Source organism: Oryctolagus cuniculus, chromosome 1 (assembly GCF_964237555.1).
Source record: "Oryctolagus cuniculus chromosome 1, mOryCun1.1, whole genome shotgun sequence".
Lineage (NCBI taxonomy): Eukaryota > Metazoa > Chordata > Mammalia > Lagomorpha > Leporidae > Oryctolagus > Oryctolagus cuniculus.
This window is the reverse complement of record NC_091432.1, coordinates 80,151,945-80,179,119: the sequence shown is the minus strand read 5'-3', so window position 1 is coordinate 80,179,119 and position 27,175 is coordinate 80,151,945. Positions and strand designations below refer to the sequence as shown.

The following is a 27,175-nucleotide window of genomic DNA, read 5'->3' as shown; positions in this document are numbered from 1 at the left end:
TACGTCCTAAAGAAAAGATAAGCACAGAAAATTTTGGGGACTCCCAAGATTGTAGAAAATACCTAAGGAAGTGGAGAAAGATGCACTGACAAGACAATGCTTGCATTACCTCTTGATCTATAATTGTAGGGGAACCCCTACTTACATGTATACCAACATACCCCTTTAGGAAGGATGCGGAAGCTGAAGAGATTAGCAAGTGCCCAACACGTGCTGAATAAATATTTTTTGAAAGAATATTGAATGCCTAGATAAAATAATGAATAGGGTATCATCTAAAATATTAGTGTTTCCCAGTAACATTTGCATAACTTTCATGGGATCTGGAAGCCCCAGTAACATACTCTATTCCCTGTCAGTGCCTATTCTAGGTATCTTCTAAAATCTCTAAACATTTGAGTGTAGTCACTTGTTGAAGAACACTTGTTAAAACTGATTGAGAATAATAATTATTACAGTTCCCTGTTATTATGTATCAAGTTAGTATCATTTTATTACTATCAACATCCTGATTATTACTAAATTTTCTCTATTATATAGTCCCAAGCCTCCATGGCTGGTGGAACTGACTCATACCTAAATCTGACCCTTAAATGCATTACCATACTGTGCTGCCTGCTGGTGACAGAGAGCATTTAGGTTCATAACTTGCTTAATTTCCTTAACTTCTGAGTTGGTCAGAACCTATTTAAAGACTCCCTTTCTTTTTTTTTTTTATTTTTTATTTCTTTTTTGACAGGCAGAGTGGACAGTGAGAGAGAGAGACAGAGAGAAAGGTCTTCCTTTTGCCGTTGGTTCACCCTCCAATGGCCGCCGCGGCCGGCGCGCTGCGGCCTGCACACCGCGCTGATCCGATGGCAGGAGCCAGGAGCCAGGTGCTTTTCCTGGTCTCCCATGGGGTGCAGGGCCCAAGCACCTGGGCCATCCTCCACTGCACTCCCTGGCCACAGCAGAGAGCTGGCCTGGAAGAGGGGCAACCGGGACAGAATCCGGTGCCCCAACCGGGACTAGAACCTGGTGTGCCGGCGCCGCTAGGCGGAGGATTAGCCTAGTGAGCCGCGGCGCCGGCCAAGACTCCCTTTCTATAGATGAGAGGAAGACTCAGAAAAGTTAGATGATTTATCTAAAGTTCCAGGAATGTTAATAAGAAGATCCTGAATATTTTACAAATAGCTTTTCTTCCACTGGCCTATCCTGTCACTAACCACTCAGAACACAATGTTCTTGTCTGAGAAAATTACTGAAACTCTAGATGTCAGAGTACAACCTCCAGTTGATTCTTTAAGTCCAAATAATCCCCTTCACTCAAGGCCTCCCATCCAAGAGCCAAAGAAATCATTTGTGGTCATTTTTGCCTGGACACTAAACTTCAAAGAAATAATAAGATATCTTTATTCTCTTCAGAAAAGTATTGAACCTGGGTCTCTTCATGTTCTTTATTTTAATAAAGGATTTTTATATTATTTATGGCAGAAGGCTGAATGATGTAGTGAGAAGTGCTTAAAGGATCTGGGTCCATAAGTTGGTGTCATCTTTTAATGTCTATGTATAGGAATGTGAGTTTGTTTCTTTTGCTGCAGTTTTCTCAACTGTGGAAATTGGAACATGGTCACATGTAGTTATTGTGAGATTGTAATGAAATAATAACAATGAGAGCAGGCATTTGAATTTATTTTATTCACTGCTACTTGTGTATTTTCATTGCTTAGTATAATTGTGGATGCTCACTAGTTATTTGCTAAATAAATTCATGAACAAATCTGTCAAATATATAGGAATAAATGAATGGTGATGGGGTGGGCATTTGGCATGTGGGTAAGATGCTACTTGGGATGTCTGTATCCTATATCAGAGTGCCTGATTTGAGTCCCGGTTATGCTGCTTTTGATACAGATCTCTGTAATGCATACCAAAGGAGGTAGCAGTTGACGACTCAAGTACTTGTGTGCCTCACACCATGTTGGAAATCCAGATTGGGTTCTGGACTCCTGGTTGTGGCCTGGCCTAGTCCTTGGCATTCTGTCTCTGTCTCCCTCTGGGTCTTTCTCTGTCCCTCTCTGTCTCTCTGTTTTTCTGTGTCTCAAATAAAGTGAAGATAAATTTTTAAAAACCTACAAAATTAAGTGAATAATTGAATAAACACTGTAAGTTGCTTAAATACTTGTTGGACATTGTCTTGTCACTCTGCTAGTTCCTAGCAGTGGAATCTGATATAGTCTGTGCAGGATTAACAGGAAGCAATGTTAAGAAAGCAGACTAGTAAGCAGAGTATAATATGATGGGAATACATAGGGTGGATGAGTGCACGTATGAAAGTAATTAAAGTTTGGGATTCAGACATTCCTTCTTGTGGAACATAACATCCATTGAAATAACGTGTGAGAAAGCCCTAAGCACAAGACTTGGCACTTAGTAGCTGCTGAAAGACTTACTTTTCATTCATTCAATATCCTCCCCACCATCCAAGCTGGAGGGTGTTTAAAGATATCAGTTTTACTTCTACTCCAACCTGGTCTTTTTTTTTTTTTTTCCAGGGTGATCACTCTTCAACCCCTTTTGCTTGTCAGAAAGTTCTTAACAAACTTGAGAACAGGTTAGAATCTCTTGTCAAACATTGCTATGAATAAAGAAGAATTCATTAACTTAGACTTATCTGTCACTTACTTATAAATAGTAACCAAAGCATAATTAATTTCACTAAAAAAAGTTTGCTAAAGACCTGCAACTGTACTAATGCAATCCACTGGTTTTCTTCAGCAAGATATGATCTAGAGTGTTGTAAAGGTCAGAAGGGATCTTGGAGATTTAAACCACGTCATTCTTTTTGCAGAGAACACTAAAAAGCATAAAGTTAAAGACCATGAATCCAGGAACAAATGTTTTAATAAAAGAGAGTTTATAAAAAGTTGAATAGCAAGAAAAATAACACTAAAACTTTAAAAGAGGAATGAGCATTATGGCTTATCAGGTTAAGCCACCACTTGGGATGTTTGCATCTCATACCTGAGCACTGGTTTGAGCCCCAGCTACTATTCACTTTTGATCAAGATTCCTGCTAATGTGCCTGGCAGGCAGCAGATAATGACCCAAGTACTTCACCTGTAAGTTTCCACCCTCACGTGAGACCCTCAAGGAGTTCCTGGTTCCTGATTTCAGCTTGGCTCTGCCGTGGCTGTTGGTGGGCATTTGAAGAGTGGAGCAGTATGCCGCCTGTCCCTCCCTCTTTCTCTCCCTGTCACTCTGCCTTTCAAATATTAAAATTAATAAATAGTAAATAAATAAAAAACTTTAAACATAATACACAACTGGAGAAAATACTTGTAATATTTATGGCAATTTTTTAAAAAATTATCCATTATGATTCAGTAATAAAAAGGCAAATAAATTTAATATAAAGTATAATGCACTGTACCTCACAAAAATGTACAGGTATTATGTTAATTAAAATTTTAAAAAAATAATATAAAATAAAAAGATGTAAACAGGTTTATGGAAACAAATATAACTAAACTATGATGTGTAGAAAATAAATACATTCAAATGAATATTTTCCTACTTTCCAGAGTAAAAAATTGATAAATTTGTTAATAGTTAGTGAGTGAGAGTGTAAGGTGGCAGATATGGTTAATTTGCTGTTTATGGGTATGCAGATAGTTCTACTGTTATTGACAGGCAAGTCATGTAAATATAATCAGTAAAGAAATAGAAAAAAAAAGGCAGAAAAAAATGCCCATCAAGGAATGAGAAACATCTACATGGACTGATGTATAAATAGTTTTGGAATACATTAATAATTAGAAATATACAGAATCAAACAGAAATGGAATTCTTTAGTGTGTATAAAGCATATTTTCTCTGCAAACACTGGAACATATCAGAAGAGTGAGACTTCTCTTATTTTGTTCATTCCTTCACTTTTGAATTTTTTAAATTTTTTGTAGTGCTGGAATAAGTTTTAGATAATTCCCCCCCAATTTTTCTTTATATATATTTAAAAACAAACAAAAAAGCCAGAGGCCAGTAGAGTATCAGGCCCTTTAAGTCTCATTTTATCGTTCCCTCTATTTGCTGCTGGGAACCTGATTCCCAGCCTAACTGAACACTTTATAGTTTCTTCAATGTGTCTGCTTCCATTTTATATTTTGCCTTATTTGTTCCCTAAGTATAATACACAGTCCCTTTCCATCTGCAAATTCTCCTCATCATTCAAAAATCAACCCAATCATAGTCTTTGCTAGAAAGCATTTCCTAATTCTCAGAGCAGAGGTATTCTTTCCTCTTCTTTGATTTATATACCCCTCATACGTCTTATCGAGGCAATACCATATTGCTGTGATTATTGCTATTATATTCTGCCTCCTCTAATGGACTGTAAGTTTTAGAAATCAGGCATTTTAATCCATCCTAATAAATAAAAAGACATAATATCTAGCATGGTATCTCAAATATAATCAGAACTTAAAATGTTTTATGAGTGAATGAATCTTTTCTGATACAGCAGTTGGCAGCACATTGATCTTTTGAGACTGCAAGAAATTATCCACAGTCATCAAGAATACGGCTTTGTAGGCGATCACATTATTTCCTCCTACCTGCGCGCTTTGCTGGTTATCTAATTTGGAGCACATTATTGAACTTCTCCACTGTTCTTTTTCAACATAGAAGTAAAATAATGTAGAACCCATATTACCAACTTATGCATGATGATTATGTGAAATAAAACTTGTAAAGAGATTTACAATTATGCAAAATTTATGAGGGTACTTCAAAAAGTTCACGGAAATGGAATTAAATGATAGTACGCATTTTTCCCAAACCTCTTAAAGTATCCCCAAATAGTAAATACTAAATATATTTATCTGTATAAATTATTATATTAAATTGAATATTAATATATTGTACATTATTAATATATTGTACTTCAAATTAGTACAGAGAATCAGAATTAGCATGAGTGTCCAGGAGTAGTATATTTTGATTGCAGATTAATGGAACCCTGGAATCCTATTCTTTGTCTGCATGTAAGTCTTGAACTCTGTTTCCTTGTTTTAGACACCAAACGTCCATTTTCTTTCTCAGTTAATATTTCCAGTGTTACTTGTTTCAGTGAGCCAGGGGCTGGGCTTCTCATGCATATTTTTATCTTTTATATTTGGAACTCTTCATGGATCAGCGCATATATCATTATTCTTATGCAGTTTTCCAAGTGTTTCCTACCTGATTGTGCATGAATCATAATACACAATAGTTGCTTATCTGCTCATATTTCCCTTGAGACCCAGCTTTTTCAGACCAGTGATTCTGTCTCATTATTCAGTTTCCTCAGTGCCTAGAGACAAGTCTGATGGTTTAGTAACATGATAAAATTTAAAAACATGTTCATAGCATTGAATCAGTATTAAATTTTGCCTTTGTAAGACTTGAGCAAAATGGGGGCAAGTGTTCAGCCTAGCCATTAAGACACCAGTCACAACATGTCCCACATTGCTTCAACACATGGCTCTATTTCCTGATTTCTGGAAATGGCTTATGGAAATTACAGTTCATAGAAATACAGATCCTGGAAGGAAGTTGTGTTAGTTCAAGTAATTGGGTCCCTGACACTCTTGTGGGAAACCTGGATTGCCTTCTGATCCCCACAATTTAGCCCCACCTGCCCTGGATATTGTAGGCATTTTTTTTTTTTTTTTTTGGTGGTGATGGGGGGTACTCAGTGGATGGAATATCTCTCTTTCTCTCTGTCTCTCTCCATATCAAATGAGTTTTAAAAAAGATTTGCTTTATATTCATTAAATAAAAGTTAAAAAAAAAAAAACGATTTGCAAAAGATTTAAGAGGCAATATCAGCAAGATGGCAAGTAGAACTCTCCAGCACTTGTCCTCCATAGAGACATCAATGCAAATATTAATCTACACATGAAAATACCTTCACAAGTTCTAAGAATCCAAGTGAGAGACCATAACACCCGTATACAGCACAGATGAAAGTAATAATGCATTAAGGAGGGTAAGAAGAATAGTTTTACACAAACCACATCATCTGTCACCATTCTTATACAGCATCATTTAGAAAGATACCCTCTGAGTAGAGGAATGAAAAAGAAGTAGTAAAGGACCTTGCATCATACTCTAAGACTTTGTCTGCCCTAGTAAAATGTGCATGGCCCCAGGCTTCAGGCATGCTTTATCATCAACATGATCACCATAGCCCTAGTCACAGGGTTGGCACAAGCAGACCCAATTAACAGGTCTATCACTACAGTAACAGTTCATCACTACAGTACACTGCTGTATCACTACAGTACAGTTCATCCAACACTTGGCCTACCTTCACAGCCCCAGGCTCCAGGTTGCTATCCATGCACTGAACCTCTCAGCTCAAACCAGTGCCAAAAGGATCTACTAGCCCAGATCCAGAAATTCCCAGTAGACTTGGTCTCTGGGACTACCTAAATCTAAGCTGACTTGATCAGACCCAAGCTCCAGACCAGTTCTGGCATCAGGCAGGCTTAGTTTCTCTGGGTTTTGTATTTCTTTCAGTACCAGTACCAGGCTTTCCCTTAAGGCCTAAGGCTTTACATCCAACCAAGCAGATCCAGCCTGCCCAAAGACTCTTGCAAAAAAACCCCACTTGGACCACACTAGATGGCATCCCCAGCATTTCTGGATGGGCTGCCTGATGAAGAACTTTCTGACACAAAGCCAATCTGAAAATACTGAAACAGGTAGCTCATTTTTCAAATGTACAGACATCAACATAAGGCAACAAGAAACATAAAAGAACAAAAAGATATAACACTACCAAAAGAACAAGATAATCTCCCAGTAATTGACTCCAAATGGAGAAATACAAACTTCCTGAAACAAACTCACTATAAATATTTTAAGGAAACTCATGAACCTAAGAAAACATAGAGAAACAAATCCATAACATCATGAAAGCAATAAATGACCAGTTTTACATTGTAGGGGGAAAAAAGAAACATAATTTCTGGAGCTGGAAAATAAAATGGATGAAATGCCAAAGGCAATAAAGAGCACTGCTATCATAACTTATTAGTAGAAGAAAGTATTTGCAACTTGATGACAGCGCAGTGGAAAATATAGTTAAAAGAGACAAATGGAGGAAAATGAAAAAGAAAACTTACCAGATTTATGAGATAGCATCAGTAAAGAATTTTTTTAATTATACATCTTCATGAAAAAATTTTAAGAGAGGGGAAACATAGGTGGAAAGATTTTTAAAGAAGTAACAGCAAAAGCTTTACAAATTTGAGCAAAAAAAAATATATATATAAACATTGAAGAACAGGAAGGAGAAAGATCTCCAAAATTTATTACGGAGAAATTCTTTCTACATTTGTGTATTTGTAACACTTTTGACAAAAGCAATTGATTATAAAATCTTGGATTGTCTTCTGGACTTTATATTCTGTTCCATTTTCAATGTGTTTTTATATTAGTATCATCTTATTTTTTAAGAAAGCTTTTATAGGGAGAGAACGATCCAATGTGGGAAGCAGGATATACAGCAGACTCATAGAATGGCAGATGTCTTAAACAGCTCTCTGGCCTCAGAATCAGCCCTTAAGGCATTTGCAAAAAAAAAAAAAAAAAAAAAAAAGACTTATATGAAAGATCTCTGCAAGTGAGATCCCTGTAGAAAGAACGGGCCATCAAAGAAGGAGGTACCTTTCTCTGAAGGGAGGAGAGAACTTCCACTTTGACTATGACCTTGTCTAAATAAGATCAGAGTCAGCGAATTCAAAAGGCCTCCATAGCCTTGGCAACTCATGACAAGAGACTAGAGTGATTACTGACACCATAAACAAGAGTGTCAATTTGCTAAGTCAACAAGAGGAGTCACTGTGCACTTACTCCTCATGTAGGATCTCTATCCTTAATGTGTTGTACAATGTGAATTAATGCTATAACTAGTACTCAAACAGTATTTTGCAGTTTGTGTCTGTGTGGGTGCAAACTGTTGAAATCTTTACTTAATATATGCTAAATTGATCTTCTGTATATAAAGATAATTGAAAATGAATCTTGATGCGAATGGAAGGGAAGAGGGAGCAGGAGAGTTGCCAGTGGGAGGGAAGTTATGGGGGGGAAAAGCTATTGTAATCCATAAGCTGTACTTCGGAAATTTATATTCATTAAATAAAAGTTAAAAAAATTAAAAATTTTAAAAAAGAGAAAAAAATAGAGCTTTTATTTAAAGAATACAAATTTCATAGGTACAGCTTTAGGAATATAGTGGTTCTTCCTCCCATCCCTTTCTTTATTAAGATTCATTTTTTTTTTAATTTATTTGACAGATAGAGTTAGACAGTGAGAGAGAGAGACAGAGATAAAGGTCTTCCTTCCATTGGTTCACCCCACAAATGGCCGCTATGGCTGGAGCTATGCTGATCCAAAGATTCATTTTTAATTCACTTTATATACAGAAGACCAACTCTATACTAAGTAAAGATTTCAACAATTTGCACACACACACACACAAAGTACAAAGTACTGTTTGAAAACAAGTTTTACAGTTAATTCTCATAGTACAACTCATTAAGGACAGAAGTCCTACATGGGGAGTAAGTTCACAGTGAATCCTGTTGTTAATTTAACAATTAACACTCTTATTTATGATGTCAGTGATCACCCGAGGCTCTTGTCATGAGCTGCCAAGACTATGAAAGACTTTTAATTCACAAAATCTGTCAGTATTTAGACAGGGCCATAAGCAAAGTGGAAGTTCTCTCTTCCTTTCAGAGAAAAGTACATCCTTCTTTGATGACCTCTTTCCACTGGGGTCTCATTCACATAGATCCTTCATGTAGAACATTTTTTGCCTCAGTGTCTTGGCTTTCCCTGCCTGAAATGCTCTCATGGACTTTTCAGCCAGATCCAAATGCTTTGAGGGCTGATTCTGAGGTCAGAGTGCTGTTTAGGGCATTTATCTTTCTATGAGTCTGCTGTGCGGACTGCTTCCCATGTTGGAACATTCTCTCCTTTTTAATTCTATCTATTGTTATTACCAGACACTTGGTCTTATTTTTTGATCCCCTTGACACTTTATCCTATCTATATGATAATTACGCACTTAATATGATCACTTTAACATGTAAGATGGCATTAGTACCACCCAGCTCATGCATCTTGAAATAAGGAATGTTGTTCTTTTTGCTGGATATAGTTTTGATTATTCAGGGTCTTTGTAAATTCCCATGTGAATTTTAGAGCTATTTTTCTCTTTCTGTGAAGAATGACATTTGAATATTTATAGGGATTGAACTGAATCTGTAGGCTGCTTTGGGTAGTATCAGTATTTTAACAACATTAATTCTAACCATTGTATAAGGAATATCTACTTATTTGTGTTATCTGTAATTTATTTCACACTGTTTGATAGTTTTTACTTCCTTTTTAATGTTTTCTTATGTGTATTTTATTTTTGATGCCATTGTAAATGAGATTTTTTCATACTTTCTTATTAATATAATTCATTATTAGTATATGGAAGCATTACTTGACATTAATGAATTCATTTATCAGTTCTAATAGATTTTTAGTGGACTTCAAGTGATTATATATATATTAGAGTTGTAGAGTTTTTAAAATCTCAAGCATTCATGAGAACTTGAGGCTGGCATTGTGACATAGCTAAGTCACCACTTGGGATGTCTGCATGCTTTATAGGAGTGCTGGTTCAAGTCCTGGCTAATTTACTGCTAATTCAGTTCCCTGCAAATATGCCTTGGGAGCAGAGATGATGAGTCCCTGTCACCCATTTGGGAGACCTGGATGGAGCTGCAAACTCCAGGTATTTGAGGAGTGAATCAGTAGATGGAAGATTGGTTGTTCTCTCTCATTCTCTCTCTCTCAGTCTTTGCCTCTCTTTATCACTGCCTTTCAAATGATAATAAGTATTTCAAAAATTCATGAGGACAAAAGCATATAAGAATAATTATTTTAAAGGACTCAATTTATCTTTTCTGGTAATATTTATTTTTCAACCTTCCTTCTTCCCTTATATATGTGTGTAGATGATTATAATCTTGTATTGCTATCATAATTTTGGAGCTTATACATGTTCTTAAAAACTGGTTTCTGAATAAAACTTGGCATGAGATGTTAGTTAATTTTCATTGCATGAGAGTTTCCCTGAAGCCAATTAAATATTAAAAATCAGAGTGGAATATTAGGTTGGCAGTTAATATGATGCCACATTCCATATCAGAGTGCTGAGGTTCAAGTTCCAGATCTATCTCTAATTTCAGCTTCCCTCTGATTGTGTATCCTGGAAGGAAAAAGGAGATAACTCAAGTACTTGGATCCCTGCCATCCATGTGGGAAACTCAGATTGAATTCAGGGCTCCTGACTTTGGTGTGGTCCAGCTTGGAATGCTGTGAGCATCTGAGGAGTGAATTAGTGTATGGAAGATATCTTCCCCAGCCCTCTCTATCAGTTTCTTTGCCTTTCAAACAAATAAAATACATAAACATTAAAAATAACTGAATAAATCTGAATTATGATTTTAATAGAATAGGGAAGATAGTGTTGTTGTATTTACCAAAGTGCCTTAAAGCAGATATAAATCTTGCTCTGTGTTCATTATCTGGTGTGAAAAAATTACTTTACAGTGAGCAAATAAAGAGCTCTACAGCATTAACCTGTCATGATTTTCCTCTCTCCTTTTGAAGAATTCAAGAAACAAATAGCTAACCTTCCTCTGTTACTTTCTTTTCTGCTACCATCAGTAAACCTAAAACCCGATATGGTTAAGTTGTAATAACACAACTAATAGAACAGGATTAACAAGATGAATAAAGCTCCATTATAATTAAGTCACATTAAATTGTAAATTGGACAGTTGAACCATACAACCCTGTGTCTGGAGAACTGGTCATATATTGCTCAAGCCAATGGGAGTGATCAAGGACTGTACTTGCTATTATATGAGGGTCTGAGGTATAAAAGATGGTATGTAATAATAAAGTTGACAGAGAGAAACAAGTACATATTGATGATAAATATAGCAGGTATGTCCTAACTCAGATGGTCTTAGCTCTTGTGCTAGCTCTGTGTGCTTTCTTTCCTGCTTCTATGTGCTTTACTCTTAACTGCATGCCCTTACAACCATTCAGAAGGCTGACCTTGGGCACTGGAGCCGCACACTTTATCTACAATCAGACAGGTTTCTAGGCATTGTCCATCCACATCAGAGGACAAATTATAGTCAATGGATATTTAGTATGGAATTCATATCCTTTGCTTTCAGATAGGGCAAACTGAGGTAAATGCCAATGTCTACCAAGATCTGGCTGAGTCTGAGACTTTAACTGAAATTAAATTCTTATTTGGCTTTTACCCTTTTCTTATCTTACCCTACCCACCCCCTACTTTCTTTATAATGACATACCTCTTTTACAAAATATTTGCATCTAAAATCCTTGTTCAGTGTCTTTTTCTGAAAGAATCTGATCTGTGATCATAGACCATAACTCTTTTTATGTGATAACTACAGTCATATTTTACATACATCTGCTGCATTTAAATCCAATAGGCACACAATCTATAAAGCAGTGTCAACCAACCTGTCAACAAACGCATGGTGAAGGAGAAAAATGGGATCATTGGCAGATCCCTGTACCTGGGACATCGTTCCATTCATATACATATGCAAAGCATTATGCATGCTGCTTTGAGTGGCATCTGCTATCCCAGTAAGTGGATTAGCAAATCCTGTTGGTAAAAAAAAGAAAATTGAAAGAGTTTTCTGTAATAATTGAAAATCTAAGTGATTATATCATTTGATTTAAAACTACAATTGAAAGCCCGTTTCACAATAATAAAATCAATAATAAAATTCATTATAGAATACTTACATTCTGATGTCTAGAGAGTATTGAACTAATCTTTGTGTGATTGAGTGGCATTAATTTGGCTACAATGGATAGATTAATCAAATGAATTAAGCTGAGCCAATTTGCTCTCTCTCCTGTAGCTTCTGATTATTTTTACTCCTTTTGAGAATGAAAAGTCATAGAGCATTTTATAATAATCCTGATAGGCATTCTCACTTCAGTTTGTAACAGCACTTAGAGCAGATCTTTGCAGACTGTTACATGAACTCTTGCTTTCAGTTCCAGAGAATTCCTTTCACCTTGTCTTAGGGGTTCAGAGGTAGTATAAGATGTCTGACTTCCCTCATTACAATTCATCATTGACAGTCCTGAGGATACCAAGTAATTCCATGTTTGGTTTTGCAAAATATCAATTTAAAATTTAACTAATACCATAAATGTTTCTATTCATTGTGTCAGGACTAATAATAATGTGAATAATAATTACAATAAGAGCTATTTTAATATTAACTGTGTTAACTGCTTTTTTGTGACATACATACTTCAATTTCAACAGCAGCCTTGTTGATTAGATGTTATGACGGCAATAAAACTGAGGTTCAGAGTTCTGAGTTTATCAAGGTTATGCAGGTGGAGTAGGAATTTCATGTCCATCAATTAGGCATTAATAATATGTGAGCTTTTGTTATTTTGTGTTCTCTCTCATATACCTCTTGGGAAAAGGTGGGGTAAGATATAATTTCAAAGTCCATTCAGACAAAACAAACAGGTGGGAGAGACAGGACCACAGAAAGAAGTTTAAGTAACAAAGTTGAATTGTAGGCAGGAACCAAGTTGGGGAAATATGGCTAAGTGCTATTATTAAACTTAAAAATTGAGAATATTCAGAAAACAGAAGTTGTGATTAAGAGTATGATCTAAATTAAAGTTAGGATAAAAACAGTGAGGCCAGTAGGATTTGGACAGGGGAGTTCCCGGTTTAATTTCATGCAACAAAAATTACTCTGTTGGCTGCTTCATTATCACAGATGTAGCTCTTGATTTCTATATCTAATGCCTAGTTTCCTCCCACCATTGTAATTCACAGTCTCCTTAGTTAGTGATTGCTTTTCCCTCCTCTTAAGTTTCTTTATTCATTTGGGGAGATCATAACAACCTCTGATGATTCTGGAAGGTTAGTTTAAGAACATGCTCTTCCCTCATCTCTGAATTCTCTTGAAAAAGACAACTTTGTTGGATAGGCATTATACATACTGCTTTGAGAGGCATTGGCTAAAGTGAACATCTTTTGATTTAATTGTTTTCAGCCCTTGTTTATACTCTTGTGGAACTGTGTTCTTTCTATTTTTTACTCTTTGAATATAATGATTACTGGTGCACTAAACCTGTGATTATGGAGTGGAGTGAAATTATGTTTTTGAAAAAATCAAAGAAAAAAATGGAAGGAAGGAGGGGCAGTGAGGGAGGGAGAAAGAGAAGGAGGAAATTACGGTTATCTCCTTGAATTGTACCAATGAAATACATGAAATCTGTTCTTTTTATATTAACAAGAGATTTTTAAAAAGAAAACACAAAAAATAAAAATCCTGTTTTCTAAAAGACAATTGGAAAGAAGGTTAGTTAATGATTAATGATTGAAAGTGTGAGTGATTAAATCATTTGGTTTACAATTACAATGGAAAGTCTGATTCATTTTAGTGGTAGTTACTATATAGAGGCATTTTTCTAAGAGTTTATATGATTCATTCATATCAAATTGAGAAAAATACTATAAATACTATAAATTAGGTGGCTAGATTGTTATAGACTTGATAACAAATGCTTAGAGATGCCAAAGAACTGGTCTAAGGTCAAAGAACAAATGGAGAGTTAAAGTTGGAACTGATCCCTGTTTTATTTCTTATCCTCACTGCTTAACTGCAACTCTACAACAAATATTATTGCCATTATTACACTTCCTATTCATATGTGTTAGGCACCTGGCTGTGTCTTATATTCTTTTAAGATTTATTTATTTATTTAAGAAGTCAAAATATTACACAAAAATTAAAAAAGCAAAACAATAAAGCAAGATGTTATCTTAAAAATTAATAAACTAACTAAAATCTTTATATATATATGTATATATATGTTAATCTGTTGCTGAAACAAAATAAAATTATAAATTAAGAAAGTGGGGCTGCATAAGGGGCCATTGCCATCATGAATGACACAGTAACTATCTTGATCAGGACGTTCATGACTAACCAACTACTGCAGAGGAAACAAATGGTCATTGATGTTCTCCAAACTGGGAAGGGCAACTGTGCCAAATGTAGAAATTTGGGAAAAACTCGACAAAATGTATAAAACCACTCCTGATGTCATCTTTGTATCTGGATTCCTAACTCATTTTGGTGGTGGCAAGACAATGGGCTTTGGCATGATTTATGATTCCTTGGATTATGCTAAGAAAAAAGAGCCCAAACACAGATGTGCAAAACATGGCCTGTATGAGAAGAAAAAGATCACAAGAAAACAGCAAAAGGAGCATAAGAACAGGGTGAAGAAGGTCCAGCAAGCTGCCAAGGCCAAAGTTGGTGCTTGCAAAAAATGAGCTGAAGATTAAATAACAGCCGAAGGAGTAGATTTTGCAGTGACTTTATTTATGTTGAATGTGTGAATTTTTCATGGGAATTAATAAACTGTAAAAATTTTCACAAGCATCTCTTATTTGAACTATATTTGAGGTTCACCAGAGGTTTTATTGTAAGTCTGCTGTTACTGCATAGATTTTAATGTAAACTGCATAGTTTACCATTACTGCAAGTTTATAGGGCCCATTAAAGCAGTCAGTGAAATGAGATGCAGTTTGTCCTTTTTCTTTTCTGGAGGCAGGCGCCATGGCTCACTTGATTAATCCTTCGCCTGCAGAGCCAGCATCCCATATGGTCGCTGGGTTCTAGTCCCAGTTGCTCCTCTTCAGTCCAGCTCTCTGCTCTGGCCCAGGAGGGCAGTGGAGGATGGCCCAAGTGTTTGGGCCCTGCACCCACATGGGAGACCAGGAAGAAGCACCTGGCTCCTGGCTTCGGATCGGTGCAGCACCGGGTGCAGGCCATAGCAGCCATTTGGAGGAGTGAACCAACGGAAGGAAGACCTTTCTCTGTCCTCTCTCTCACTGTCTGTAACTCTACCTGTCAAATAAATAAAATCTTTAAAAAAATTTTTAATAAACTTTTAATTGCACTTAAAAAAGGAAAGTGAATAAAAAATGTCATTTAAAAGAAAACAGCTGATGATATGTTTTTGTACTTTACTAATGATGAAATATGAACTTTGAAGCAAAAATTAAAACTCATCACTATAAAGATATAAATGTATGTGACTTTTCAGCATTGTTTAGTTTTATGCTTCCTCAATTAGAAGAACTTCTTAACTGTTTGGCAAATGATCCATGCTTGATATTACAAAATCATATATTGGTAAAATATGTATTCATAATGGAAGATAAAACAATAGATTCTAATGTAGCAAGTATAACAGTTCATTGATACGACTTCAGATTTGACAGTGAAATGAAACTCTTAAGAAATTACCAATTGTGAAGTTCAGTGTAGAAAAAGGAGATATATAGTTATCTGAAATATTTTCAATGATAGGCTCCCCATTCAATTATATAATTGCATGAGGTTGGATTTTCTTCAAGTTCTCCAACAGAAAAACATGCACTATATTGGGTGAAGAAGTAAACATAATAATCCAGATGCCTTCTACTAGAAAAAGTATAATGTGGGGCCATTTTACTTACTAATTATGTGATTTAGACTAGCATAATACATTTATTATTGCTATTGTTATATTTAAACAATGAATATTTTCAAAATGTCTCAGTTTTAGTTTGTCTTTCTTTTAAGAAATGCATTAGTTATTTAAATGCATTATTTATTTACAGAGGTAGAGAGGGACCGACAGGGAGAGACAGATCCCCCATTGACTTTTTCACTCCCCAAATGCCTGCAATGGCTGGAACTGGGCCAATCCCAAGTCAGAAGCCAAGAGTTTTTCTGTGTCTCCCAAATGGGTACAGTGCCCCAGATACTTAGCCAATCCTCCAATACTTTCCCCAGGCATATCAGCAGGGAGCTGGATCAAAAGTGGATCAGCCAGTGGATTATCCCCATAGGGGATGCAAGCATCTCAAGGTAACAGCTTTATCCACTACACTACAATGCCAGTCACCCTATAGATGAATATTTGAATCAACATCTTAACCATTAGGCCAAATGACCACCCCTAAAATCAAAATTTAAAAGGTAGTAACATCACAATATGAACATGAAATGATTATTGAAAATATATTGCTGATTTAACTAATCAATATGTGGTGTTTATATATATATATGTATATATACAAAGATATCACACATAACATAAATATGCACAGTTAAATCAGTTTTAGTTTTGAAAATGGTAAGCAGCTATAAATATAACCCACATAAATAAAAGCTTTTTGGTTACCTGTATATCCACAGAGTACATGTAAGTTGCTCCCTCTTGGCTATGAAAAATGCTACTATGGACATGGACTTGAGAGTATCTTTCAACATTTTTCTTTACCTACACAATCTTGATTTGTATACGAGATCCTACTATAATGTTCTGCTATTTGTAACATGCATTTATACTCTACATTATGACATACATAAATCCTCATATCAATTAATATGCAAACTCTGTTTATACTATGTATATAATGTCCCTGTATATGAGTTTATCTATTTGTGGTTCAATATTTAGATTGTTTTCCATTGTTTGATATTTTAATCATATCTTAGTAAAAATGCTGAGACATTGACCTTTGTACCCATACTTATTAATAAAAATCCTAACAGTTGGATCTTAGGCTGGGTTCCCTAGAAATGGCACCTAAGACAAGGTTTTGGGGTTGAGTGTTTTGCTGAAGGAGGGAAGCAGGGTGTTTTAATTCATGGTAAATATAACAAAAGCCTTAAATAAATTTAATTTCTCAATATTCACATTCAACATGAAAGACAAATCGCATGCCAGTATGATTAAGAAGAGAGAAGAGATGGAAGAATAATTTTAAAATGTGTAAATTTATTTGGAGCTAATCTCCATTTTTTTAAAAAAAAGATAGTCCAGGTTATATTATTATTTTCACTTACTGTTATAAGTCTAGTTTTATGCAAAACTATAAATAAACTTTCAATTATTCAAAGTTGTTTCTGAAAGAAACAAAAGCTGGGTTTCTACCAAATGTCTCAACAATGTCATTGGCTTCCAAGAAATCTCTCTTCAAAAGTGAAAATAACTCCTAAATGTTCAAACAGTGATAGCTTCTAGCAGGCTATTAATATGTCCTAACTAAAATGTTTGTCAGGGCAGATGACATGAATATGTTCTTGCCACTCTTTTGCTTTGGGAGACAAGACACTGAATTTGACAGACATTCATACTAGAGTAATCATACTCATGGTTTTTTTTTTTTTTTTTTTTTTTTTTTTAATGTGAGCCTATTACAAAAGTATTACCTCTTCCCTGAGGGCAGGTTCTTAAAATACACAAAACAAAATACACAAAACATTCACAAAACATTTGTTCACAATAAAGCAATCCCTAGTTTGTTTCAGGAATTTAAAAAAAATAGCAATGTTCTCCTCTAATGAAAGAGATGCATTCAAAGCAAACCTGCTTGGAAAGTAAGACACTTGACCCTTGTTTGACTCCTTACAAAGTGTTCCTTGCTCTAATAATTTGAAGAGAAGACAAAAACCTGCTATGTTCTGAGTATAGTCAATTCAAAATGCGAAAACATATACTATCTCCTAAACTTATTAGAATATATGCTGAGAATTTTGCATTAGCCTAGTGAAATAATAGTAACATACTGTAGGACTGTTGTAAGGATTAAATAAGATTATAGGTGAGAACTGAGAATGTTTGGCACGTAGGGATTTCCTGTTCTTTTTCTGATCAGTACCATTGCCTGCCAAGGCAGTAATTCTGGGGAATTAAGTCAGCCAGGTTTAGGACACTTTTTCTAGTCTGGATGAATGCTCTCCCAACATCCTCTGTTTCCTCTGAGTCAATGTACACAAAATCACTCAATTTCTTGATTCCCTCAGGACTTGTGAAGAGGATCTGAATCTTCTCATCACTAGAATGTGTCATTCCACTTAAACCACCTCCGTGGGAATCTGCTTTATACTATCAGTTGCAACTGAATTTCGCTTTTGAATCTGTGTGATCATTTAGCATGAACGAAGACTGAAAACTGGGTCACTCTTTCAAATTTCTTTGTGGCCATCCAGGTGGACTTTGAAAATATACACACTCTTCATCTTAAATTTCAGAACTTCCTTTGTCTCTCATTGAAGCCTGGAGCTCATGAAATGTAAGATACTTCTCAGTGATGTTTAGCAGTCATGTTGAAACAGAAACAGTTGAAGGACTGCAGGGCAAAATGGCAGTTTAGAAGGGCTACTGTATGAAAAGAAACTAGATTTCTTAAATGGTTTGTACCTGAAGAGGACAAAATTAGGACTGATTTTAGAAATGAATGTCAGGTATTTCAGAATCATCCTCAACTTGTTGCCTGATTATCTGCCTCATATTCAGTCATCAAGAGCTTCTAATACCATGCTCTCCCCAACTCATCTTTACCCTCATTATCATTAAGTCCTCACCATCCATTATCCCTTTCCACTAGTTCACTGGTTAATCTTTCTGCATTCTGTTAAGGCCAATGGCATCATATATTCCTGAAATATAGAGGGCCATATTAATTATCTGCTTAAAAACTCTTATTATTCTCATTATCTATAGCAGTGTTTCCAAAATAAGGTATTCAGATATATACCTGAATATATGAATGTTATATCATGATTTTAAAGATAGGGTTTTCATGGTAATCATAGCTAGCCTTTATCGCTGAGATTTACATGCCTCCTTTATTTTTATATACCTCCATAGTGAAGATTAGAAAGACATTTCCGGAGACTGATTTAGTTTCTTAATTATCTAGGAGCCTATGATTTCTGTTTCTTCCTCCAGAGAAGATTGAAAAATATTAGTATATGTTGTATTTTCTAACCTCCTTAAATCTTTTATTATTTCCCATTGCAAACTCAATATTTTAGCACATACAGATCCTCATTTTTGTAACCAGCATCACACTTTCATGCCTCTACTCCATTGCATACTTTGTCCCTTTGTTTTTGTTGAGTCACAGTTTCCAATTTTATATTCATGGAAAAGATTTCTGATGCTCCTCTGGGTCGCTACCTCATTTTATATGTATAATCACTTGTGTGTTCCTTATGAATCTGTGTGTTGCCTCATCATTAGATTTTGAACTCTTTGGTAGAAGAAACTGTTTAATCAATAGTCATTTTTCTGTCTTAGTGCTTCCACAATTGTCCATGGCTCCAGGTTCATGGATGGTTCTTAAATTCTCTGTGACTACATTTTGGGTCATTCTAGTGAACTTCCTATTCTTTATGAGGTATGTTTTCCCCGTCCTTCAGCCACCACACAGGGATGCTACCATAGTGGGTATCTCAGCACAGTTTGGCATGTTGGGCTGAATAAATTGAGAAATCTCTCCCAATCATTAGTTTTCATTGCCCTAAATTATGTTATTTGGGAAAGTTGTTTGAAACAAGGCTTTGTCACCTAAGAGGATTAGATTAGCTTGGTATTCTTTGAAATTAATTTTATCTTATACCATCTTTGCTGTATGTAAATTTTATGATGATTCTAGCCTTCTTTTATACTTGGATTTATCAGTTAGTCAGTGAACGGTTCATAGCATCTAACGTACTCAGCCACTATGCTTAAGACTGGGAATACAACATTAAAGTAAAGATGTTATTTGTACCTTCTTTCGCATTTGAATAATAGGGCATACCTTTATTGCTTTTATCTCCTGGCTTCTCAAACTCCTCACTGAAATCCTATTTATCTACATACATGTTTTCTACCTGTGGGTTTATCTCCAGAAATTTCTTTTCCTATCCTCCATATTTCCTAATTATCCATTAAACCTAATTAGTAATTACATCTTTAAAAAATAATGGCTACAATTTATTTAAGACATATTCCAAGCACCTAACAGGTATTATCTCATTTAGTTCTTAGGTGAAATTTATGCATCATTATTATCTACATTTTATGGATTGCAAAACCAAGGTCCATAGAAACTAGATCTTTTATTCCAGGTAACATCCTGTATAGGAAGTTGTGGAGCCAGAGTCCAGTCTCATTCAATTTGACTGGCTTTCACCAATTCACCAAACCACTAGGCCCCATGTCCCACCAATCAGTAGTACTAGTTTTATGTTAACACTTTTGTAAATTGCAAAATACAGAACATAATGAGTAGTCAAACATTTGCCCGAGAATAGATTCTGACAATGTATACTAGAAGAATAGAACACTGTAATAGTCTATATTAACCTTAACTCCACAGGGACACATATTTAGCCTAACCAAAAGACAGCCTCTTACAATGAAGACATTTTTCTTTGCTTTATCTCAGGACAAGATTTTCTCTCTTATACAATGTATAAATTATGCATCTTCACTCTGAACTCCAGCATTGAAATCTAACAAGAGAGCTGAAGTTACAGAAATGATTTTAGAAGTCAAAACACCAAAGTTCCTTCACCCTAGGAGTTACTGAGAATTTATCTTTTGGGAAGTACATTACATATCTCTCACTGGGGCTAAAAACAATATGTGTGCTTGTGCAGGGTGATTGGCATCAGCATCCAAGAGACTCACCCAAAAGCAATAACTTGATTTCATGTGCATTTCTTGACAAGGTAGAATGCAATGGTTATCTTTGTTCTTGCTTCTTTAGTCTTCTTTTCCACTACTATGTTTTTTGGGCACTCCTTGTAGGCCATGACACTGCATACCTCTACTTTGTCCAGGTTGTAAGACAAAATTTATTCCTCAAGTGAGCAAAGTTTGCTCCCTCAGCTTGGTTTCTAAGATCCTTCCCAGTAAAAGAAATTGTTGCTCTTTAGAAATATGGTTGATTCTAAACCTGAGCAATACAGGCAAAAAAATCAGTCTAGAATAGCTTGCTACCACAGAAAGAAAGTGTTTTAAAATGATGTGGATATGAAACAGAGACATAAAAACCAGCTTGACAGTGTACCTATGGGTAAACTCTGGGACTATTGGTGCATGAAGATAATTAAGCACAATAATGTACTATATACTATTGAGAAAAATAAAAACTTTACTCACAGATCTTCACTAATAAATCTGTACTAACAGATAGAAGATAGATAGAAGATAGATAGAAAAGATTCTTGCTAACATAATCCTGAATGTTGGCTAATAAATGTAAAATGAGTGATTAAGTGCACAAGTCATGATTTTAGAATCATCAATAGATGCTAATTATAGGTGAAAATTGTGATGAGAGGCGGGATATTTGCATAGTTTAAAAATGCTCCATGTAGACAGTTTTTTCCTTGGAAAATGGAAATACAGAATTATATGGCAGGGAAATTGGATCATATCTGGAGCAAGTGATCTAAATTAACACCACTCAGGTGAGGCAGATGGTCCCTTCAGCTGTGATGCCTTCTTAGAAAAACACAAAATCACCTATAATCACCCATGTAGAATTCTGGCTAAGAATGTATTACCTAGATTCAGACATGAGGACATATCAGACAAGCACAAAGAGAACAACATTGTATTTAAAAAATGGAAAGGCAAACCGCATTCACCGAAATGTCAATCTCAAAAAACACAAATAAAAAAGGCTATGGAAATAATTCACATTGAGGAAGGCTAAAGGACCATAACCATTAAATGTTACCTTACTATAGACTGAATATCATTCTAAAAAGGAGAAATGCTATAAAGAATATTATTAGGCCTGTTAATAAAAACAAGAATATAAAAAGTACATTGGATAAAAGCATAACATCAGTATAGAACTTATTGATGTTGAAAAATATCTAGTTATATGAGAATATTCCCATTATTATATTAGGGGCTGGTGCTGTGGCCTAGTGGGTGGGGCCGCTGCCTGAAGTGCTGGCATCCCATGTGGGTGCCAGTTCGAGTCTCGGCTGCGCCACTTCTGATCCAGCTCTCTGCTATGGCCTAGGAGGGCAATGGAATATGGCCCAAGTCTTTGGGCTCCTGAACCCACATGTGAGAACCAGAAGAAGCTCCTGGCTTCTGGCTTTGGATCGGCGCAGCTCTGGCCATTGTGGCCATTTGGAGAGTGAACCAGCAGATTGAAGACCTATCTTTCTCTCTGCCTCTCCTTCTCTCTGTGTGTAACTCTGACTTTCAAATAAGTAAATAAATCTCCAAGAAAAGAGTTACGATTTTGTACATCTTGCCATCAAATGACTCAGAGATATGGAGAGAGACAGAGATAGAGATGGAGACAGCGATGGAGATGGAAATGTAATTGGAGATAGAGATACAGAGACACAAACAGGAAAAAATGTAAACAATAATTGAATATAGGCAAAGGTATATATGTGCTTTTTAGCCACTTTTATTTTTGTAAATTTTTTTCCTTTTTTTTAACTTTTATTTAATGAATATAAATTTCCAAAGTACAGCTTATGGATTACAATGGCTCCCCCCCCATAACGTCCCTCCCACCCGCAACCCTCCCCTTTCCCACTCCCTCTCCCCTTCCATTCACATCAAATTAACAACAAGCAACAGTCAGAAAAATGTTTATAATAACTCAGTTGATGATTTCCAAACTTCCTTCACCATAGCATGGGCTTCCAATAACAGGCATGGATAAACTAAGTGGTAGATTAGATGCAATTTTTAGAATTCTAGTTATTGAATACTTATTGGACACCTTCTATGTGCCAGATAATATGCTATGTTATACCTTTTCTGTTTCTCAAGAGAACACATTAGAGTGTGTATGAGAATAAATTATTTGGGAAAAAAGAAGAAAATAACTCACAAACGTGAGTTATTACCAGTAGCAAATTATTTGCAATAAATCTGGCATCTCCTGCTTTCCTGAATGTGGTATAGCCTTTCTGAGACCAGCTCATGTTCCTTAGTAATAAAGCAGGTAACTTGTCACTCACGGCTGAAAAATTTGCCTGAAGAATTTGCAAAATACTTCAGTCTTTCAAGGATAGGGTCTCACTTTGCAATTTCATTAATGTCATCATTTGGGGTACTGTTGTTAAATGCAGCAGAGTTCAGTGGGAAATAGAGTCCTCCCAGGTTACAACTACCAGATTGTGAACCTTACCCTCAGGATATAGGCTCTGAGACTCCCTGGCACTATGTGTTGAGACCAAATTGTTATTATTGACTTTCAGGAATCTCTAAACTCAGCCTGGATCATCAAAGTGCAGTGGTTGGAACCAGGACCATGGAACTTGACAAATCTAGGTGCAGATTGAGCTCTAAAATTTGCTCAATAATTGGTAATAGGTAAATTATTAGTATCATGGGTCTTATTTTCTTCTTTTAAACTGGGAATAATAATGCAATCTTCCTTAGCAAATGGCTATGAGAGTTACATGAGATAACACTACAAGAAGTATCTGGCACAGTGCCTTGTGTATGCAGATGGCACTTAAACAATGCTAGCAACTGATGTTACTGTAGAACGATAAATATAATTTCTATTTTAACAAGCAGCACCAGAATTCCTCCTTAGGATGGGATTTCCTTGGCTTTAATCCTTCTGAATGTAAGGCCCTGAAGTGAAACTATTCTACTTACTGGATCAACAGAAGTTAGGGTGTAAAAGAACAAGATAAGGAAAAAAAAGAAATAGTAAGGAGAGAGAAATTATGAAAACTGAGTTTTATGGACATCGTAGGATAGCAAATGATTTTTAGAAAGTAAGAGGTCTAGTGTTAAATTTTTTGTTGTCTGACTTTCCACAAGTATCACCCTTATGTCTTCCCAAAGCCGCTGATATTTCAGCGACTCTTATTTTGTTTCCCTAAGGCTGTGTTTCCCTAAGGGAAACTGAACAGGCTGTGTTTCATGAGTCACCTATGAGCAGTGAAGAAGGAACAGATGTTGCAGGGAAGATGCAAGTGTGAAGTAGATGGGAAGGATAAGTGAACCAGGTGTTGGTACAGACTTACAGAGGAAGCCTCTGACGAAGCACAGAAATCTTGAGGGATGATGGGATAGAGACTGTACCTGGCTCAAGGTTGTGTCCTTTCTGTAGTTAAGAGAATGAACTCTCCAAAGAGATCACATAAACAAGACTAGTGTCTGCTAATACTATCTGATAGAATTAAGAAAGAGAGAATGATTCAACTTAGGAAGTGTGATACACAGCAGACACATAGAATGGCAGATGCTCTAAACAGCACTCTGGCCTCAGAATTAGCCCTTAAGGCATTCGGATCTGGCTGAAGAGCCCATGGGAGTATTTTAGGCATGGAAAGCAAGACACTCTGGAAAAAAAAAAAAAAAAAAACTAAATGAAAGATCTCTGTGAGTGATATCCCAGTGGAAAGAACAGGTCTTCAAAGAAGGAGGTAACTTTCTCTGAAGGGAGGAGAGAACTTCCACTTTGACTATGACTTTGTCTAAATAAGATAAGAGTCGGAGAACTCAAAAGGCTTCCATAGCCTTGGCAACTCATGACAAGAGCCTAGGGTGATTACTGACACCATAAACAAGAGTGTCAATTTGCTAAGTCAACAACAGGAGTCACTGTGCACTTACTCCTCATGTAGGATCTCTGTCCTTAATATGTTGTACAATGTGAATTAATGCTATAACTAGTACTCAAACAGTATTTTACACTTTTTGTTTCGGTGTGGATGAAAACTGTTGAAATCTTTACTTAATATATGCTAAATTGATCTTCTGTGTATAAAGATAATTGAAAATGAATCTTGATGTGAATGGAATGGGAGAGAGAGCAGGAGATGGGAGGGTTGCGGGTGGGAGGGAAGTTATGGGGGGGGAAAGGCCATTGTAATCCATAAACTGTACTTTGGAAATTTATATTCATTAAATAAAAGTTAAAAAAAAAAGAGAATGAATTCTCTTCCCAGAGCCCATTCTTCAGAATAATCTAAATTGCAGGTAAAAACAAAACAAAACAAACACAAGCAAAAACAAACCTAAAATTAAGGAAAATACTTTAATAGTTCTATGATTCTACAAAACAGAAGCGGGATTAGTTTGTTTAGTGCTGTACTTCTTAGTGGGTAAACCTGACTTTACTATAGGCTGCCTGGTGTTTCTGTTTATTTCAGTGGTGGATATGTTTATACCTTTTGCTGGAGCACTGTTAATTTGATTGATTAGAGGGTACTGCCAGGTGTCTGTAAAGATTATTGTTGACATAGGCCTATAGAACCCATTGTTGATATAGGTCAGTAGAACCATATCCTGGCTCAATTCAGAAAATTCCGAATTTTCAAATAGACAACTTTGGGTTACAGGCTTTAGGTAAGAGATTATAAACACAAATTCAGAAAAAAAAATAAATATGAGTGAAAATAAAGGACTTACCTTCCAGTGTATTTCTAAAGCTGAAATTGGCAGCTTTGTCCATGGAACCAGATTCATACTGGGTCAGACTTAGGCAAAATTCCACATCTGATGAGGAGGGGAGCCTCGGAGTCCTGGCTTTGTCATGGTTTCCAGGATTGCGCAGCAAGGGTCCCTCGGAAGTTGCATTACATAAGCTCTGTCGGCTATTGTACTCCTCCAACCGGCTACAGATAATCTGTACAAAACACCGTCATGTTAAGAAGCTATCACCACCTCTGGGTGAAGGGGAGAAGATAGTAAGGTTAGAATTCCCTGATAGCATAGTTAGGTTTCTCATCACTGGGAGAGCAGCGTCTTAAAATAAATCATTGAAGAGAGCAGCTTTCTGAAGATTGTAGCATTAGCCATGAATCTAGAATAACGTTCTAGTCTTGCATCCACCACTTAAGAAAATGCTTTAAATTTTCTAGGCCTCATCTATCAAATGTAGATAACAGCCACTTCATGTTATAATAATATGAGAAAATTAATGCAGCAACTATTTGAAACAATTATTACATGTTAAACATCGTGCAGATGGTGATTCTAGGGTTGTTAATAATAGAAACAATTGTATCTCTGTATATAAAGCCCAAAATACATGGCAGAGTTAATAGTAAATACTCAGTGAATATTGTTTTATTACTATTTTTAAAATATTTATTTATTTAATTGAAAGTCAGAGTTACACAGAGAGAGGAGATGCAGAGAGAGAGAGAGAGAGGTCTTCCATTGATGGTTCACTCCCCAGATGGCTGCAACGGCTGGAGCTGCGCTGATCTGAAGCCAGGAGCTAGGAGCTTCTTCAGGTCTCCCACATGGGTGCAGGGGCTCAAGGACTGGGGCCATCTTCTACTGCTTTCCCAGGCCATTGCAGAGAGCTGCATTGGAAGTGGAGCAGCCGGGTCTCAAACCGGCACCCATATGGGATGCCGGTGCTTCAGGCCAGGGCATTAACCCGCTGCACCATAGCGCCAGCCCCTTGTTTTATTACTATTAATCAATATTATGTTCAGATGATAAGGACTTGATATTTTTCACTAAATGTCTGCTTTTTAATGTGCAGAATGACTCTCCTGGTTGATTATTTTTTAGAGTGTTAAATTTTATCAGTTCTTTAATTTAACTAGAAATAATGTGACTCTGGAAAATTATATTAAAATGATAATTTCCCATATTTTTATAAGAAAAAGTCTAAAGAAAGCATGTTTCATGTATCACTTAATTTAAATCAAACAGCAGTGTTTCATCTTTACAAATAAGGAAGCTGAGATTCAGAGAAGATTCATGACATTTTCTAGGCTATATGGGAAATGATGTCGTGCTGAGAATAACTCAAAAATTTTACTCCGCCTTCAGTATACGTTGCACTTATACACAGGCTAGCAGGACTCAGCATTCAATGTTTTCTAAGCATTTTCTAGATTAAAATGAACAGAGTTCTCCTGTATGTAGTTTGTAACTGGCTCCAGATATGACATACCTTTGATTATAATGATTATTATGATGACTATAATCTGGTCAAGCCATCAATGGAAGAGAAGTGGTTTTCAACATTGCTCTTTTAAATGTAAACCTGGGCATCTCTTTATTTTTTATTGTGGAGAATTTTATTACTATAGTTTTAATCATCTGTGACTATTTTAAAATTTACTGTATATTGGGGCTGGTGCTGTGGCATGGCGGATGAAGCTACTACCAGCCATGCCAACATCTCATATGTGCACCAGTTCCAGTCCAGGCTGTTCCACTTCTGATCTGGCTCTGTGCTGTGGCCTGG

The 27,175-nt window shown here is 36.0% G+C and overlaps 1 protein-coding gene and 1 pseudogene across 2 annotated transcripts in view; one reads left to right on the top strand and one right to left on the bottom strand.

Annotated features, from left to right (window-relative positions):
* The window catches only part of TYR (tyrosinase), a 103,509-nt gene that overhangs the window by 62,007 nt on the left and 14,327 nt on the right, over positions 1-27,175 (bottom strand). The window contains exons 2-3 of one of the 2 annotated variants that reach the window (NM_001082077.1): positions 25,375-25,591; positions 11,593-11,740 (exon numbers count right to left, since the gene is read on the bottom strand). In NM_001082077.1, the coding sequence (NP_001075546.1) occupies positions 11,593-11,740; positions 25,375-25,591 (365 nt within the window). The remainder of the gene's footprint in view (positions 1-11,592; positions 11,741-25,374; positions 25,592-27,175) is intronic. The other variant, XM_017342912.3, reaches the window with a different exon arrangement.
* LOC100340373 (small ribosomal subunit protein eS24-like) lies at positions 14,065-14,458 on the top strand (annotated as a pseudogene).